Source organism: Erpetoichthys calabaricus, chromosome 1 (assembly GCF_900747795.2).
Source record: "Erpetoichthys calabaricus chromosome 1, fErpCal1.3, whole genome shotgun sequence".
NCBI classification, from domain to species: Eukaryota; Metazoa; Chordata; class Cladistia; order Polypteriformes; family Polypteridae; genus Erpetoichthys; species Erpetoichthys calabaricus.
In genome coordinates this window covers 267,347,572-267,366,368 of record NC_041394.2, presented here as the reverse complement: position 1 = coordinate 267,366,368, position 18,797 = coordinate 267,347,572, and the positions used below count along the sequence as shown (strand labels likewise).

General features: G+C 43.3%; 1 protein-coding gene across 1 annotated transcript in view; it reads left to right on the top strand.

Moving 5' to 3' along the window:
- Positions 1 to 18,797, top strand: part of snd1 (staphylococcal nuclease and tudor domain containing 1) — a 535,431-nt gene that overhangs the window by 77,739 nt on the left and 438,895 nt on the right. Inside the window, exon 10 of the mRNA XM_028814871.2 lies at positions 18,499 to 18,612. Coding sequence (XP_028670704.1) covers positions 18,499 to 18,612 — 114 coding nt within the window. The remainder of the gene's footprint in view (positions 1 to 18,498; positions 18,613 to 18,797) is intronic.

The following is an 18,797-nucleotide window of genomic DNA, read 5'->3' as shown; positions in this document are numbered from 1 at the left end:
AAGACAGTAGTAATAATTTTTGTTTTGTCCTTATCTAGTTGCAATGATTGACATTGGCAGTACAAGTGTATATTACTCATCAATTGACACTATTGTCTTAGCACAGCTTTGTTTTAGTAAAGCAGCAAAGAGAGACTTTAATGTTTAGCATTTTCAGTTAATAATGTTTAGACAAAAGTCATCTATTGAATCATCTGTATTAACGTCGTCAAAGTATGGATGTTAAGGTACTGACTAAGGATGCTGGCCGTGGTAACTGCTCCATTGGAACTTGCAGATCAGACTGACCTCATTGTGTACAAATTATAATTTGTGAATTAATTCCCCCATGTTTACAGTTAAATAGGATATAGTATAATTATTATGCTAATAAACAAACATAGCCTGATCATTGTGATCTTTGGCAGTTTTTAAGTATGTAAGCTTATTTGTATAGCTTATACTGTATGTATAGCTATTGTACATAGCATAATTTCACAGGCTATTGTCTATTGCTTACAGCCAAGCACTTGCTTGGGCTTTCTTTTTAGGAGCCATGATAATCCTGAAATTTTTTGGAAAGTTTACACATTTGTGTGATGTCCCATGCTTTACAGCTGTGCACACTGACTTCTTTTGGGACATCAGCGTTCATGTACTGTGATGGACCAATATGAGGGAGAAGACAGGCAAGACTTTTATTACAAAAGTGCAAATGCGATTTATTAAAAATGCAAATAATTACATAATCCTTCTTTAAAAACAAATTATGCCCTTTAAACAGCATCTTGTGGAGCCTTGATAAATAAATCCAATTATGTAAACAAATATTTTAAAACATACAGGTAGTCCCCAGGTTACGGACATCTGACCTACGACTTACGAACAGGGCCGCAGATGTGACACATGCGCCTCAGTAACTGCCGCTCCATCATCTTCGGCCTGGGGACGCTGCAAGCGGTGGCTAGACAGAGGCTGGAGGGGTGCGATTTCACTGCTCGTGCAGTGTAGTGTCCCTCGTGTGGCTCCCGGCGGCAAGCAGTGACCCGTGGTCCATAGTCACTGGGGCCACAGCTATCTCTCATGTGTAGGACGGAGGCTTGATGGGGCGGTTCACTGCCTGCCCACTACGCGGCCGCCACAGCTACTGCTACTGACTGGACGCAGGCTGGATGGAGCGGAGGGGGACGGTTCTCTGCCCGCCCACCACACTTGGCTGCCCCATTTGTTCTCAGTGGGCGGCTGGTAATGCTGCAAGTGGTAACCCGATTGTGGCTGAACGGATGCCATTGAGAGTGAACAGGGCGGCGGGGGGCAGCATTGTAGTGTGGCTCCGGTGGCTGCCTGTTGAATGGGGGCAGTGGTGGGCGATTCACTACCTGCCTTTGGCCGCACCGTGTTCGTTCTCGGTGGGTGAACGCTGCAGGCAGCATACTGTAGTGGAGGTGATTGTGTGGTGGATGAATGGTGAATTGTCCCTCGCCGCCCCCATTCATTCTCAGTAGCAAGCCTTCTTGTACTTGTTACGCACATAGCAGGAAGTTGTCTCTTGTCAGTACATCAGACGTGTTGACGACGGGTGCTTTCCTGCTGTGATAGCATATACAGTGCTGTGCAGAAGAGCTCATCCTAACCTTTTGTCTTCACCCTTCAAGAATGTCTCTGAAACACAAATCTGATGCAAGTGCTGGTGATACGGTAAAGAAGAGAAAAACCATCACCATTGAAAGTAAAGTAGAAATAATAAAAAGGTCAGAGAGAGGTGAAACTCCATCATTCATTGGCAGAGCACTTGGTTACAGTCCGTCAACAATAGCATTTATTAAAATAATGTACCTTTTCCGACTTGCATATAAATTCAACTTAATACTTCATCAACGCAAATCCACCTCGCATAGCCCGCTGCCGGTCAGCCACCTGTACTGGGTCTCGCAGACTTGAGCTGCCACTTCAACTGGTCACAGCAGCTCCCCAGGGAAACCTTGTCCTCCATGCAAATTTCACTATGTTGTGCCTTTGCCTAACCATATATTCCCATGGCCTCTCTCCATCCTCCTCTGTAACCTTCACATCTGCCCCAGCCATCGGTCCTGCTCCCTTTACAAAACTCAACATAGCTGATGCTGTCTATCCTTTTCTCCTGGCATACTTGTCAAACCAGATGTCTACAGAGTGATTGCTTGTTCTCTTGTTCTTATCTTTCTTTCTCTGTCATCTCCTTGTCTCTCCTTAGAACTAACCACAGCTGACACTATAGTTAATTACATTGTTTCTCCATAATCAACTAAAGCCAGAATGATTGCACACTTTCAGGTGTGTGCTGCTGGTTTGTGGTTAAGCCTCACCGAGTTGTGCTTAAAAACTTAATAAATTAATTCAGTGTACTACTTGCCCGGTGCTAATATAAATGCATGGCTTACTTAAGCTATATCCTTGATATAATGGCTAAGTAAATCAAAAGTGCTGAATGTTTACTAAAAAGCTTGTTGGCACCCGAATGCCTGAATTTCACATTGGGGTAGATTTAAAATTAAGATTTTCTTGGCTTTGGGTGATGTTATGAGCTTTGGCAGGGATTATCATACCATGGTATATAATAAATATAGTTATGTTGATCTAAAGTCGTACTAACTAGCAATGTCTTCATAATATTAGTTATTAATATTATTAAAATGAGAATTGTTCAGTACTTTTATATCATTTACTGCATATTATGGTTATATTAACCATTAAACAAATTAACTCTTTTAGGGCTAATTTTTTTTTTTTGTTTCTTTTCTCCCAGGGCTGAATATTTTTCCAAAAACTAACATTTTTTAAAAAAGAACACAAAGCAATTGTTTAACATATCAAATCAACAAAAAATATTTACTTTTGACAAATGTTACTGTCTTGCATGTTGTATGAGCCTGCATACTCTTATGATTTCACATACATATCACATACATTTTACACAGCAAAGTCTGATCTCTCTCAAAGCAGCCAATTTCAGTCATTGCCACATTGCACTCCTTACAATATGTGTTGCTTTGGTGCCTATTTTTCAATTGTCTGTTGCTGCACTTTCTCACATATATTGTTAGTGTGTACTGTAGAGAGACAAGTCACCCATTTGCCATCGTGCCATGCCACTGCCACCAAGTTTTCTGCCTGCATGAAAACCGTATTGTCGCCTCTTTTCATCTTCTGAAACTTTATGAACTTTATGTATGGCATTATAGCCTGGCTCACCCCATGGGATTTGCTTTTGTTTATTACAGAAGTGAATAAAACTTTGCAGCAGCACGTACCTAAGCCACCAGGGGACAAAACACGTTTGGACCAATGCTCCCTGAAGTTATATCACCAGTTCTGTCCCAACTCTATTTGTAATGCCACAGTGCGCTTCATCTCGTCTTTCGTTGTGGGTTTCCACTTTGAAAAACGAGAATGCGATGCAAACGCAGCCCGCGATTCAAAAAAAAATCTCTGTCTACCTGTTTGTCTCGTCTGACAGTAGCTGAAAAGCAGCATCAGGAGAGAGCAGCCTGAAGTACAGCAGCTGGTGATCTGTCGTGTCCAACAGCAAGCCATGCCGTCTTGTAAACTCCGGTAGCCAGATCGGCTCTCAACGTATCACTGTCTGTGTATTTATCCCATGCGATCCTTGCCGTAGATGCATTGGCTGCGCGAAGGCACTCAACTGGCAGCAGATCCGCTGGCGCGGCATCGGCTGGTGTCTGATCAGCTGATGCCTGCTTCTAACTCTCTTGCTCGATCTCCTGATCACTGCCAATAAAATCCGATTCTGAAAAATCAAGAGTCCGACTCCGCGATAATGTGCAAAACATCGTCTGCCGAGTGTTTTCTTTTCTGCACTTGCTTCGCTCCCTTTTCACATGTCGATGCCATCTTGCCATTGTTTACATTTCGCAACTCACGCACACGCAAGGTTTAGTTGCCGAGTCAACGAGTCTAGCATTCCTCCAAGCACAGAGGGAATGCCTGTGACGTGACAGTGAGATTTGTCGCCATTAACAGCTGATTGTCGCCCCCTATCCCTGGATGTCTACTTTTGTCGACATTCGCCTTCAACCCCTCCTGTCGACAAAAGTCGACATCCGCCCTAAAAGAGTTAAAAAAGCAATGTCACAAAAAACCTTCAGGTGGCCTATTGTATACAGTAATCCCTCCTCCATCGCGGGGGTTGCGTTCCAGAGCCACCCGCGAAATAAGAAAATTCGCGAAGTAGAAACCATATGTTTATATGGTTATTTTTATATTGTCATGCTTGGGTCACAGATTTGCGCAGAAACACAGGAGGTTGTAGAGAGACAGGAACGTTATTCAAACACTGCAAACAAACATTTGTCTCTTTTTCAAAAGTTTAAACTGTGCTCCATGACAAGACAGAGATGACAGTTCCGTCTCACAATTAAAAGAATGCAAACATATCTTCCTCTTCAAAGGAGTGCGCGTCAGGAGCAGAGACTGTCAGAGAGATAGAGAAAAGCAAACAAATCAATAGGGCTGTTTGGCTTTTAAGTATGCGAAGCCCCGCGGCACAAAGCTGTTGAAGGCGGCAGCTCACACCCCCTCCGTCAGGAGCAGAGAGAGAGAGACAGAGAAAAACAAACAATCGAAAAATCAATATGTGCCCTTCGTGCTTTTAAGTATGCGAAGCACCCTGCAGCATGTCGCTTCAGGAAGCAGCTGCACAGAAGGTAGCAACGTGAAGATAATCTTTCAGCATTTTTAGACGAGCGTCCATATCGTCTAGGTGTGCGAACAGCCCCCCTGCTCAATCCCCCTACGTCAGGATCAGAGAAAGTCAGCGCAAGAGAGAGAGAAAGAAAAGTAAGTTGGGTAGCTTCTCAGCCATCTGCCAATAGTGTCCCTTGTATGAAATCAACTGGGCAAACCAACTGAGGAAGCATGAACCAGAAATTAAAAGACCCATTGTCCGCAGAAATCCGCGAACCAGCAAAAAATCCGCGATATATATTTAAATATGCTTACATATAAAATCCGCAATGGAGTGAAGCCGCGAAAGGGGAAGCGCGATATAGCGAGGGATTACTGTAGTGTACTAAAATGACACTTATACTTGGCATACAGTATTTCAAGGAATAAGTATGCAAATGGCATGATGGATTGATTATAAAACTGTTCACATCAACAGTCCATAAGAAACCTTCAGCCTGTGAGCAGTTCCATCGCAGAAAATGGTGGCATTTCATTCCATTTCTTTTGTTGCTTGTAAATCTTCTCTCCTGGCACTTCCTCTGTACTTTATCTATAATTTATCTGTTTCTGCCCCTTTAACCATTTCTTGTGTTACCTAATGTGGCATGGCGTCTCCTTTCTCATTTTGTTTAGTTTGATATGGAGCAGGCTTGTCTTTTTGGTGAGTGGCTTATTTACTGTGGAAAGTAGCCCTTTCCATAGGTATTGTTGTTGTGTATACATTTTCCCACCCTGCAATATGAGTATGTGTGCACTTTCTCAGTTGCTGCTGCCATGATCATCTCTAGTGTTGCCTATCATGGGGAGAACTTAAATCCTGTAACACATTTTGTTCACTGTCCTGAGTCAGGCAGGCTCGTCTTTTTGGCAAATTATTGTCCCCAGCAAATAAGCCATGTGAAAGATGTTGTCTGCAGTGATATTTCTTTCATTAATGTGAAAGGCTCAAGGATTTGCAACATCTTAGTTACATTCTGTAATCCCCTTGTTATCAATTACTGTTTAATTTATATGTGTTTGTAACATCAGCAGCTAGTCACAATTTGATGTCAAACTTGTTAAGTTTGCTTGAATTGCACGGAGTGAATGTGCTGGTGATATAGTGGGTCCACAGCTCATGTCAAAAGGCCAGTTTTTTTTTAAATAATCGCCGCACTTGCGGCTTAGCGAGGGGGCATGGTGGTGTGTGGCCGAGCGGTTCTCACTTAAGTGCGCAGGTGAGGAGTCGTCCGCAACCGTAATTGTTCCCGGGACCTGCTGATTGCCACAGCAGATCCACGTCCCCGTAATATATAGAAGTGTGATGTGGCTAGCAGAGGAGGATGAAAAAATGAGAAAAGGAAAGAGAGAAAGAGACAGGTTGCATGGAAGAAGGAGGCAAGAAGCAGCGTGGAGCAGAGCCTGCATCATCACAAATAGCTTTTCATTTACTGTTAACACATATTTGCTTTGAAGCCAAATTATTGACAAATTGCCAAGGCACAGTTTTTCCTTAGCTACCAGTTTGTCCATGTTGCTTTTCTATATGGTGTGTAATTATTATCAATGAGGACACCCTGTGGTTAAATGGAAAATTACAGGAATTGCAACAGTAATGTTGGCTTCATCTGTTAAAATGGTGAAGCTCCACTCCTTGGTGATGTTTAAGAGGATGATTGATTGCCCTGAAAATTCTACACATTGCCTAGCCTGGCCTAGCTTGTTGTGGAAAGGAAATACACTTTAAAATCCTTTCTTTATGCTTTACTCTGTGCTTCATCTAACACTTAATGCTGTTAATTTACCATACTAACAGTATACTGTTTCATTATTCATTAAAATATGGAACCAATGTAGGCCACCATTTAAGGCATATAAACTCTTATCTACTGCTCTTATGCAAGAAAATGACTGACCTTATGTATTTTTAAATCAGGCAGTATTTGCTGAAGTGACTATCATGACATTTAGAGATGCCAGTATTGATAATGTGTTTGCATCTTTTCTACTATTGTGCTCCAAATGGAATATTTTACTAACATACTTTTTCTTGTGTTTACAAATTAAAAACTTAATCAAAAGCAAGTTACCCATCTTTCCACATCTTCCCTCTATATCTGTGTGGTAATACTGGTTAGTCTGCAAGTTACCCATCTTTCCATATCTTCCCTCTATATCTATACATGTGGTAATACTGGTTAGTCTGAATAAAGATGCAGAAAACAGCTCAAGAATTTATCAGTAAATTCCAAGGAATGTACCTTGTTATAATCTAATGGAAAAATTGAAGAGAAATCTTTGTATTACAGAAAGGGAATGAATGGATGTTGGCCATTCACAAAGCAAATTTCATTTTTGTATGTGCCAAGAATGCCATAATTTAACTTTTTCATCAGTCACATAGGTCTGGACTAATTGTCCAAAATGTGCTCAGAGGAAGATTCAACCTGTGAGTGTCATCAAGTTCTCACATTGGCAGGTCATGTTTTGATATTTAAGGGGGCTTAGCCTGGCCAAATGACCCCTTGGAACCTGGCCAGCAGAAGGCATACTTGAAATGAAATGTGAAGACCATCGGGTTTCAGCGTTAGTAGCGCAATTTAACTCATTCTCATAGTAGATGTGTAGGACTGTTTTAGTTAACTTGATGCAGTGTTTAGGTGTGGAATTTTGATGTACTTGTTATTTTATTGTGCTATCTACTGTGAGAATAGCTGGAACTGTAATTGCGAGTCACCAAAACTCAGCCCTATTTCAGACACCCATTTCCGCTGTAACAGTAATGGTGATACCCAATCGTGTTCATGGTCATTGTCCAAGTAGATTTTCCGGCAGTCCGGAGCTTTTGTAAGGACTTATTATTACAAGCCCAATCATTCTCAAGGCAGATGGCACACCCAAATAATAAGTAGACTGAACCAGAAGCATGTAAGCATAGCATCAAGTTAACTGAGTACTGTATTTACTGTGAGAATGACTGAGACTCTATTGCGAGTCACCAACATCCAGCTCCGCTTTGTGCTGCAGTTGATTGATGGAATGATTGTGAAGAAAATGGGTGTCAGCCTTAATGACACCCTCTTAAATCATTTTCCACAGGATATACTGAGTGCATTCATGTGCTGCATTTTGTTCAACTTCTCCTTTGGGTTGCTTGTGTACTGTATCTTCTCATAATATCTTCCAACTTACTGCCCCCAATAATAGACCGAGAGTAGAGAGAAAAAGTCTCTCAAAAAAAATTCTCCCATCAAAAAGTTTTTTCTCTTCTTAAATTTTTTCTCCCATTTAAAAAATTTTCAATTTTTTTCTCCTATTAAATTTTTCCTCACCCATGTCCCTACGTATAAAATAGCCTTGAGTTTATATGTAGAAGGTTAGAAAGGAACGTTTTTATTGCCAAGAAAAGAGAGTTGTTGTTTGAATGTTTTTTACTGAAATATGAAATGTTAAGTTGATCCATCCAATTTCTTAGCCAGGTAACGGTTAACAAAAATGTAAAAGAATACACACCCTTACATTATTGAAGAATAAAAATTGTGCCACACTTGTCTTTGGAATACAAAGGTGGAAAACTGAAGACTACTTAAATTTAAGGAGCTTCTGTTTTCCTATCACTTGAGTGTGCAGCATGTCTTTAAAAATCCATTTCCTGCACTCTCATTTTGGATTTGTTAACCAAGAACATTGTAGAAGTCTCTGGTGAACATGAGGAAAGATTCCACCAAGACATTTCTCAGATGAAGAGATGTTGGAAAGTGGAGTGAATCCAAACACCTTCAGAGAATTTGTAATAGGAAAAAAACTACCACGTATCTACTTAATGTAAAAAAGTTATAATTAAAACAGTAGTGCAATTTACAATTTTTTGAAGTCTTGAGTAATTAATTTAAAAAATTATTTTTTTTTAATCTTAATTTCTCAAAAACTGGATGTGATAATTATGTTGCTAGTTTGGGATTCAGCACATTCAGATCTATAAAGAATACTTAAAGTATTTGTTGGGAGTGGAAAATACATTTTTTTTTATTTTTTGAGTCCAGTTTGATATAACTATCTTTTAGAACCCACCCACGTTAAACACTGTGTGAATGCATGGATCATTTTCCACTACCAACAGTGACAAGATACATTTCAAATTTTGCCTTTTTATCCTATATTCTGCCCAAAATAAAAGTTTATTATTTACAACACATTAGGGAAGAATATTTTGATTCGAACTGCCTCTAGAAGTAAATATTACTAGGTTTCTAATGATGTATACATTTATTTTTGCAATCACTATAAAAACGTAGTCTGTCATACTTTTCAGTTGACAGTGTAATTTAAATGGATAATAATCTGTTTCTAACTATAAATGAAAACCAGATTTCCAATATCCTAATGATATGTAATATACTTGGAGCAAACTTCTGAAAGCTAATGTTGTGTTCTTTATCACGGGCAGAAATTGCTTTCTCCTGTACGCAGCATAATGTGTGGTGTTGTTGTTGTTTTTTTTTTTTTTTTTTTTATATAGAATACAGTAATCCCTCCTCCATCGCGGGGGTTGCGTTCCAGAGCCACCCGCGAAATAAAATCCGCGAAGTAGAAACCATATGTTTATATGGTTATTTTTATATTGTCATGCTTGGGTCACAGATTTGCGCAGAAACACAGGAGGTTGTAGAGAGACAGGAACGTTATTCAAACACTGCAAACAAACATTTGTCTCTTTTTCAAAAGTTTAAACTGTGCTCCATGACAAGACAGAGATGACAGTTCCGTCTCACAATTAAAAGAATGCAAACATATCTTCCTCTTCAAAGGAAACAGAGAGGAAAGCAAACAAATCAATAGGGCTGTTTGGCTTTTAAGTATGCGAAGCACCGCCGGTACAAAGCTGTTGAAGGCGGCAGCTCACACCCCCTCCGTCAGGAGCAGGGAGAGAGAGAGAGAGAGAGAGAGACAGAGACAGAGACAGAGAAAAACAAAGTCAAAAATCAATACGTGCCCTTTGAGCTTTTAAGTATGCAAAGCACCGTGCAGCATGTCACTTCACGAAGCAGCTGCACACAGAAGGTAGCAACGTGAAGATAATCTTTCAGCATTTTTAGATGAGCGTCCGTATCGTCTAGGTGTGCGAACAGCCCCCCCTGCTCACACCCCCTACGTCAGGATCAGAGAAAGTCAGCGCAAGAGAGAGACAGAGAGAAAGTAAGTTGGGTAGCTTCTCAGCCATCTGCCAATAGCGTCCCTTGTATGAAATCAACTGGGCAAACCAACTGAGGAAGCATGTACCAGAAATTAAAAGACCCATTGTCCTCAGAAATCCGCAAACCAGCAAAAAATCTGCGATATATATTTAAATATGCTTACATATAAAATCAGCGATAGAGTGAAGCCGCGAAAGGCGAAGCGCGATATAGCGAGGGATCACTGTACTTATGAAAAAAATGAATTTACAAATGAGGGTTGCTAAAGAGTTGCCCCCGGTGAGAGGCGCCGAGCGGGTGTGGGTATACTTATTGCTCCTCGACTTGGAGCCTGTACATTGGGGTTTACCCCGGTGGACGAGAGGGTAGCCTCCCTTCGGGTGGGGGGACGGGTCCTAACTGTTGTTTGTGCGTATGCACCGAACAGCAGTTCGGAGTACCCACCTTTTTTGGAGTCCCTGGAGGGGGTGCTAGAGGGCATACCTTCTGGGGACTCCCTCGTTCTGCTGGGAGACTTCAATGCTCACGTGGGCAATGACAGTGAGACCTGGAAGGGCGTGATCGGGAGGAATGGCCCCCCCGATCTGAACCCGAGCGGTGTTTTGTTATTGGACTTCTGTGCTCGTCACGGATTGTCCATAACGAACACCATGTTCAAGCATAGGGGTGTTCATATGTGCACTTGGCAACAGGACACCCTAGGCCTCAGTTCGATGATCGACTTTGTGGTCGTGTCGTCGGACTTGCGGCCACATGTCTTGGACACTCGGGTGAAGAGAGGGGCGGAGCTGTCAACTGATCACCACCTGGTGGTGAGTTGGCTTCGATGGTGGGGGTTAATGCCGGTCAGGCGTAGTAGGCCCAAACGTGTTGTGAGGGTCTGCTGGGAATGTCTGGCAGAGCCCCCTGTCAGAAGTAGCTTGAGTCCGAATGGGCCATGTTCAGTGCCTCTGTTGTTGAGGCAGCTGACCGGAGCTGTGGCCGTAAGGTGGTCGGTGCCTGTCGTGGTGGCAATCCCCGAACCCGTTGGTGGACACCGGCGGTGAAGGATGCCGTCAAGCTGAAGGAGTCCTACAGGACCCTTTTGTCCTGTGGGACCCTGGAGGCAGCTGATAGGTACCGGCAGGCCAAGCGGAATGCGACTTTGGTGGTTGCTGAGGCAAAAACTCGGGCGTGGGAGGAGTTTGGGGAGGCCATGGAGAACGACTTTCGGACGGCTTCAAGGAGATTCTGGTCCACCATCCGGCGTCTCAGGAAGGGGAAGCAGTGCAGTGTCAACACTGTATATGGTGGGGATGGTGCGCTGCTGACCTCGACTCGGGACGTTGTGGGTCGGTGGGGGGTGTTCTTCGAAGACCTCCTCAATGCCATTAACATGCCTTCCAATGAGGAAGCAGAGCCTGGGGACTCAGAGGTGGGCTCCCCCATCTCTGGGACTGAGGTCACCGAGGTGGTCAAAAAACTCCTTGGTGGCAGGGCCCCAGGGGTGGATGAGATACGCCCGGAGTTCCTCAAGGCTCTGGATGTTGTAGGACTGTCTTGGTTGACACGCCTCTGCAACATCGCATGGACATCAGGGACAGTGCCTCTGGATTGGCAGACCAGGGTGGTGGTCCCCCTCTTTAAGAAGGGGGATCGGAGGGTGTGTTCCAACTACAGAGGGATCACACTCCTCAGCCTCCCTGGAAAAGTCTATTCGGGGGTTCTGGAGAGGAGGGTCCGTCGGATAGTCGAGCCTCGGATTCAGGAGGAACAGTGTGGTTTTCGTCCTGGTCGCGGAACAGTGGACCAGCTCAATACCTTTAGCAGGGTCCTGGAGGGTGCATGGGAGTTTGCCCAACCAGTCTACATGTGTTTTGTGGACTTGGAAAAGGCATTCGACCGTGTCCCTCGGGGAATCCTGTGGAGGGTACTCCGAGAGTATGGGGTACCGGCCCCCCTGATAAGGGTTGTTCGGTCCCTGTACGATCGGTATCAGAGCTTGGTCTGCATTGCCGGCAGTAAGTCGAACCCGTTTCCAGTGAGAGTTGGACTCCGCCAGGGCTGCCCTTTGTCACCGATTCTGTTCATAACTTTTGTGGACAGAATTTCTAGGCGCAGCCAGGGCGTTGAGGGGGTCCGGTTTGGTGGGCTCAGGATTGGGTCACTGCTTTTTGCAGATGATGTTGTCCTGTTTGCTTCATCAGGCTGTGATCTTCAGCTCTCTCTGGATCGGTTCGCAGCCGAGTGTGAAGCGGCTGGGATGAGAATCAGCACTTCCAAATCCGAGACCATGGTCCTCAGCCGGAAAAGGGTGGAGTGCCCTCTCAGGGTTGGTAGCGAGATCCTGCCCCAAGTGGGGGAGTTCAAGTATCTCGGGGTCTTGTTCACGAGTGAGGGAAGAATGGAGCGTGAGATCGACAGGCGGATTGGTGCGGCATCCGCAGTAATGCGGGCGCTGCATCGGTCTGTCGTGGTGAAAAAGGAGCTGAGCCGCAAGGCGAAGCTCTCAATTTACCAGTCGATCTATGTTCCTACCCTCACCTATGGTCATGAACTATGGGTAGTGACCGAAAGAACGAGATCGCGAATACAAGCGGCTGAAATGAGTTTTCTCCGCAGGGTGTCTGGGCTTTCCCTTAAAGATAGGGTGAGAAGCTCAGTCATCCGGGAGGGGCTCAGAGTAGAGCCGCTGCTCCTCCGCATCGAGAGGAGTCAGATGAGGTGGCTCGGGCATCTGATCAGGATGCCTCCTGGACGCCTCCCTGGTGAGGTGTTCCGGGCACGTCTAACCGGGAGGAGGCCCCGGGGAAGACCCAGGACACGCTGGAGGGGCTATGTCTCTCGACTGGCCTGGGAACGCCTTGGGATTCTCCTGGAAGAGCTAGAAGAAGTGGCCGGGGAGAGGGAAGTCTGGGCATCTCTGCTCAAGCTGCTGCCCCCGCGACCTGACCTCGGATAAGTGGGAGACAATGGATGGATGGATGGATGGATAAACCTACCTCAAAAACACAAGGCATGTTTTTTGAAACTGAAACTTGTTGCAAATATTCAGGAAATTTTAAGGTTTTGCTTTAGGTGGAATCTAGAGACCTTTGGACCCCTTTTTATTTTCTCGTATATGAAGTATAGAGAAAGTATTGGAATCCTTCAAAAATTCTATTTTGAGGTTTTGATTAATCTCAACATTTTAGACCTCCCAGAGTCCAAAAATACCATTTTTGGAATTGTATGTATGTATGTATGTATGTATGTATGTATGTAAACACAATAACTTGAGTATGCTTCCACTTAGGTGAACCAAATTTTGCATACAAGTATTAGGTACAAAATGTAGATTTCTTTCAACTTTTGGCCTTTTTCTGTTCATCGGGAGTGGTACTTTACCTTTTATTCATGTAGCTGCAGAGTCTTATTTATTCAACTTTACTTTTATAGTAATTTTTCAATATATTGTTAATTTGATTTGTTGTTGGTTTTTTAATGTATATAATATAAAAATACAATCATTGTCTTGCTGTTTACTCCTCAAATATCCATCCCCATATCTGAGTATATGAGAAAGTCTAGGGGAAACCACTCCCGATTTTTTAAAAATGCAAACACAGGCACTGTATCCTTTAACTCATCCTTTAATGTAAATCTAGTCACACTATGCTTTGAAAGGTGTATTCTTTAAATTTCACAGCATTAATACAGTTCATCTGCTGTGCATATGTTGCCAAATAAGTCACCTTGTAAGATTGTAATACAAAAGCATACCCAGAAGATAGCGTGCAACGCAGATAGACTATAAATGATGGCCTTCTCACATTGGAAACTAAGTTTAGGTCAATTTAGATTTGCTTCAATTTAATCTTAAGTTAGATTTAGTTGATCACTTTTTAGTGGCAGAAGACCATGGTATTCATGATGTCAGAGTCAGACTTGTGTGCTTTCAATTAAAGGGAAATCTTTGTTCAGGCATGAATATCGTAAAATAGTTTTTGAGGATGGAGAAAATTAGCCATGCTGACTCCAGTAACAAATAACTTTTATCTAAAATTGGACAATGTGGCCTATGTTTTACCCATTGTTTCAGTTATCTTATCAGTCTTTTTTTTTTTTTTTTTTAATTTGTTTTTGAAAACTTAATTATTTTGTATTAAACAAGAATTATATCCAGTAGTAGCAATATTCCATCATAGGGCATCATTATAGACACATGTATTCCTCAGTCATCAGCTTCTATGGCCTGAACTTATTTGTGAGTAAACATGTGTAAGTGTTCAGGGGAATACTAGTGTAAACTCTGTGCACACAGTGGCAGCACAGGGCATTGAATCCAGTTGCTTGAAATTCAAACTCACAAGTGCTAAGCATGCACTGAATAATGGTGTCTGAATTTGTGATTTTGGTAATTACAGGACATTGCATTATATATAGATTTGTACTAAAATATTTTATAAACTGTACAAAATATTGCAGTTTTTCACTATAGATTCAATTACTATTATGGTCCCCCCCTTTTTTGTGTTAGACATTGTTTTGAAGTGTAATTGAGTAACCCATTTACAATGGCATTCTTAGGGGTATATTGTTTTAATGGCTATAGATATTATTTATTGATAGATACTTTATTAATCCCAAGGGGAAATTCACATACTCCAGCAGCAGCCTATTGATAAAAAACAATATTAAATTTGAGTGATAAAAATGCAGGTTATAACAGACAATGACTTTGTATAATGTTAATGTTTACTCCTCCAGGTGGAATTGAAGAGTCACATAGTGTGGGGGAGGAACGATCTCCTCAGTCTGTCAGTGGAGCAGGACAGTGACAGCAGTCTGTTGCTGAAGATGCTCCTCTGTCTGGAGATTATACTGTATAGTGGACGCAGTGGATTCTGTGTGATTGACAGGAGCCTGCTCAGCGCCCGTCGCTCTGCCACGGGTGTCAAACTGTCCAGCTCCGTGCATACAATAGAGCCTGCCTTCCTCACCAGTTTGTCCAGGCAAGAGTCCCTCTTCTTTATGCTGCCTCCCCAGCACACCACCGTGTAGAAGAGGGCGCTCGCCACAACTGTCTGATAGAACATCTGCAGCATCTTATTGCAGATGTTGAAGGACGCCAGCCTTTTAAGGAGTATAGTCAGCTCTGTCCTCTCTTGCACAGAGCATCAGTATTGGCAGTCCAGTCAAATTTATCATCCAGCTGTACTCCCAGGTATTTATAGGTCTGCACCCTCTGCACACAGTCACCTCTGATAAGCACAGGGTCCGTGATGGGCCTAGTTCTCCTGAAATCCATCACCAGCTCCTTGGTTTTGCTGGTGTTCAGTTGTAGGTGGTTTGAGTCACACCATTTAACAAAGGCCTTGATTAGGTTCCTATACTCCTCATCCTGCCCACTCCTGATGCAGTCCATGATAGTAGTGTCGTCAGCGAACTTTTGCACATGGCAGGACTCTGAGTTGTATTGGAAGTCCGATGTATATAGGCTGAACAGGACCGGAGAAAGTACAGTCCCCTGTGGCGCTCCTGTGTTGCTGACCACAATGTCAGACCTGCAGTTCCCGAGACGCACATACTGAGGTCTGTCTGTAAGATAGTCCACGATCCATGCCACCAGGTATGAATCTACTCCCATCTCTGTCAGCTTGTCCCTAAGGAGCAGAGGTTGAATGGTGTTGAAGGCGCTAGAGAAGTCCAGAAACATAATTCTTACAGCACCACTGCCTCTGTCCAAGTGGGAGAGGGATCAGTGTAGCATATAGATGATGGCATCCTCTGCTCCCACCTTCTCCTGGTATGCGAACTGCAGAGGGTCGAGGGTGTGGCGGACCTGTGGACTCAGGTGGTGAAACAGCAGCCGCTCCATGGTCTTCATCATATGTGACATCGGAGCGACAGGCCGGACGTAATTCAGCTCACTAGGATGTGATACCTTTGGGACTGGGGTGATGCAAGATGTTTTCCAAAGCCTCGGGACTCTCCCCTGTTCCAGGCTCAGGTTGAAGATGCGCTGTAGAGGACTCCCCAGCTCCAACGCACAGGCCTTCAGCAGTCGTGGCGATACTCCATCTGGACCCACTGCTTTGCTGGCACGAAGTCTTCTCAGCTCTCTGCTTACCTGGGCTGCTGTAATTGTGGGTGGGGGGAAACTCTCCTATGCTGGTATCAGCAGAAGGATGGGTGGATGGAGGGTGTAGTACTCCGAGGTGAGAGTGGGTTAGGGTGGTCAAACCTGTTAAAGAAGTTGTTCATCTGGTTTGCTCTCTCCACGTCTCTCTCGATGGTGGCACCGCACTTCGAGCTGCAGCCAGTGATGATCTTCATACCATCTCACACTTCCTTCATGCTGTTATTCTGCAACTTCTGCACGCGCTTGTGCTCATGCTGATAACTGCCTTTAAAAGCCCTTTTCTTCTGGTTCAAAAGGCCCTTGATGTCACTTGTAATCCATGGCTTGTTGTTAGCATAGCAGTGTACTGTTCTTACTGGAACTACGATGTCCATAAAGAAGTTGATGTAGTCAGTAGTGCAGTCAACAACCTCTTCAATGTTCTCACTATATGATCCCTGCAGGATATCCCAGTCCGTAAGTTCCAAAGCAGCCTCTCAGAGCCTGCTCTGCCTCGGGGGACCACTTCCTGAATGAGTGTGTGTTTGTAGGTAGCTCCCTCACTCTTGGTTTGTAGTGGGGCTGAAGCAGAACCAGGTTATGAACTTCTTTCCCAAGCGCAGGCAGCAGGCTGGCGCAGTATGCGTCTTTAACATTTGCATACAGTAGGTCAATAGTCCTGTTTCCCCTGCGTGTTACAATCCACATACTGGGAGAAGGCAGGTAATGTTTTGTCCAGCGTCACATGGTTAAAGTCTCCAGCGATTAGCACAAGCGCCTCAGGGTGCTATGTTTGTAGTTCAGCAACAGCGGAATGGATGATGTCACTCGCTATCTCCATGTCCGCCCGAGCAGGGATGTAAACAATAACTATGACGTGTCCAAACTCTCTGGGCAAGTAATAGGGATGCAGACTTAAGGCCAACAGTTTGATGTCCCTCCAGCAAGTGGAGATTTTGACGTTTACATGTCCAGAGTTGTGCACCACCTTGTATTCACATAGAGCGAGTCCTCCTCCTTTCCGCTTCCCGCAGGTATTTGCGTTGTCCGCTCTAACTGTGCTAAACCAGGGTAGCTCCACGTTAGCATTTGGGATTTTAGTTGTTAGCCACGTTTCACAAAACACAATAAACTGCATTCTCTGTAGGTCCTGACATTTTTCACCAGCGCAGCTGGTTCGTTGATCTTATTTGGTAGTAAGTTCACATTTCCCAGGATCACAGAAGGCATGGAAGGCTTGTATCGCCACTTTCTCGCTAGCAGCTTGGCTTTTAGCTTAGCACCGGCTCTGCTGCCACGATACGACCTTACCTCGTCGGGTAAATAGGGAACCACACCGGCACAGGCCTTTGTTCTCGGCGCTTGAAGTTGACTACCTGAATAGAGAAATCTCGGCATGTAAAAATCCATGTCCAAGTAGTAAAAAAAGTAGTAAAACGTGTCCAGGGAACAAGTTCACATAAAAGAAAGAGGTAGGAGTGATCAGTGAAATAGAGAAAAATAGAGAAAAGGGTAGAAAAATAGTCATACATGGAGCTGCTGGAAAGGCTGCCTCTCGCGGCAGCGCTGGAATCATATGAATGAATAATCATACAATTTAAAATGGTCATTTCTAGATTTATTTTGTTGATGTTAACATTGTAAGTTGTGAATATTTTCCATTATACCTGAAGGTTTAGCAGAAAAATGTATTACTGCTTGGATTGAATATAAAAGTGCTCTGTGTTTAATTGTACTGTCTGAGGTTAAGTAAATTTACGCCTTCATCACTGGCTTAATCTCCCTTTGTTGCTATTAATTTTATAAAATGTACAGAGAACGGGTAATACGCAACAAATAGGCACAAAGCATTAATAGTATATCATTTTGTGTAATAAAGTGGCCATCCACTGCTTCATTCATTCATGCATAGTTAATGCTTCTGCGCTCATTACAATATGCTGGCTGTCACTCTGGTATTTGGCAAGGTTAACATGGCTGCTCCCATTTTTAGGTGTGTTCTTATGTGAAAATACAGACACAAACCAAAGTGGTATGATTGCCATTCTGCTGTCAAGTGACCTGATTCCCAAAAAGCATTGCTTGTTCAGCCCTCTATATAAGCCAGTATCAGACTACTCCAGTTTTGAGGAGCATAGTCCATTAGAATTTAATTCAGTCCCAGTGCCATAAATACAGTCCTATGCACAACTATGAATGAATTGCACCAGTATATAAACCACAAGTGTTTTCAACAATAGACTTCTCTAGAATAGTCTAATACACACAGGTGACTGCATAGTGTAAGGCAATCAAAAGTACATGCAGTTCCATGTTATTGAGTGGCAGTCCATTATTGGTTAACAACTCTTGATTTCCAAAGTCGCCATTACTCACCACAGTCAACTACTAGTGCTTCCATTGTGTGATTTGATAGATTTTGTTTGATTCAATAAACCATTCTTTTACAAAACCTGCTTTTCTAGTACAGTGGTGAGAAATTTTATAAGTATCTGAAAGATTTGTCTATAATTTTGCTTTTTTTCCCCCCCTTCTCAGGTGATGCAAATTGTCAATGCAGATGCTATTGTAGTGAAGTTAAATTCTGGTGATTGCAGGACCATCCACTTGTCTAGTATCAGACCTCCTAGAATTGAAGGAGATGCAAACCAAGTAAGTTTTTATATGAATTACTACTAAAGTACTATGGCTGGATTGTCCCTCATTTTGAAGAAAATGGTGGAAGTTGTTCCATGCATGGCTATGAAAAGAACTGTTGTAATAACTGGTATTTTAGTAGGTGAAGCTCTTTGCTGAGCTTCTTTTTTGTGGTTACACTGCAGAATTTGCATGACTGT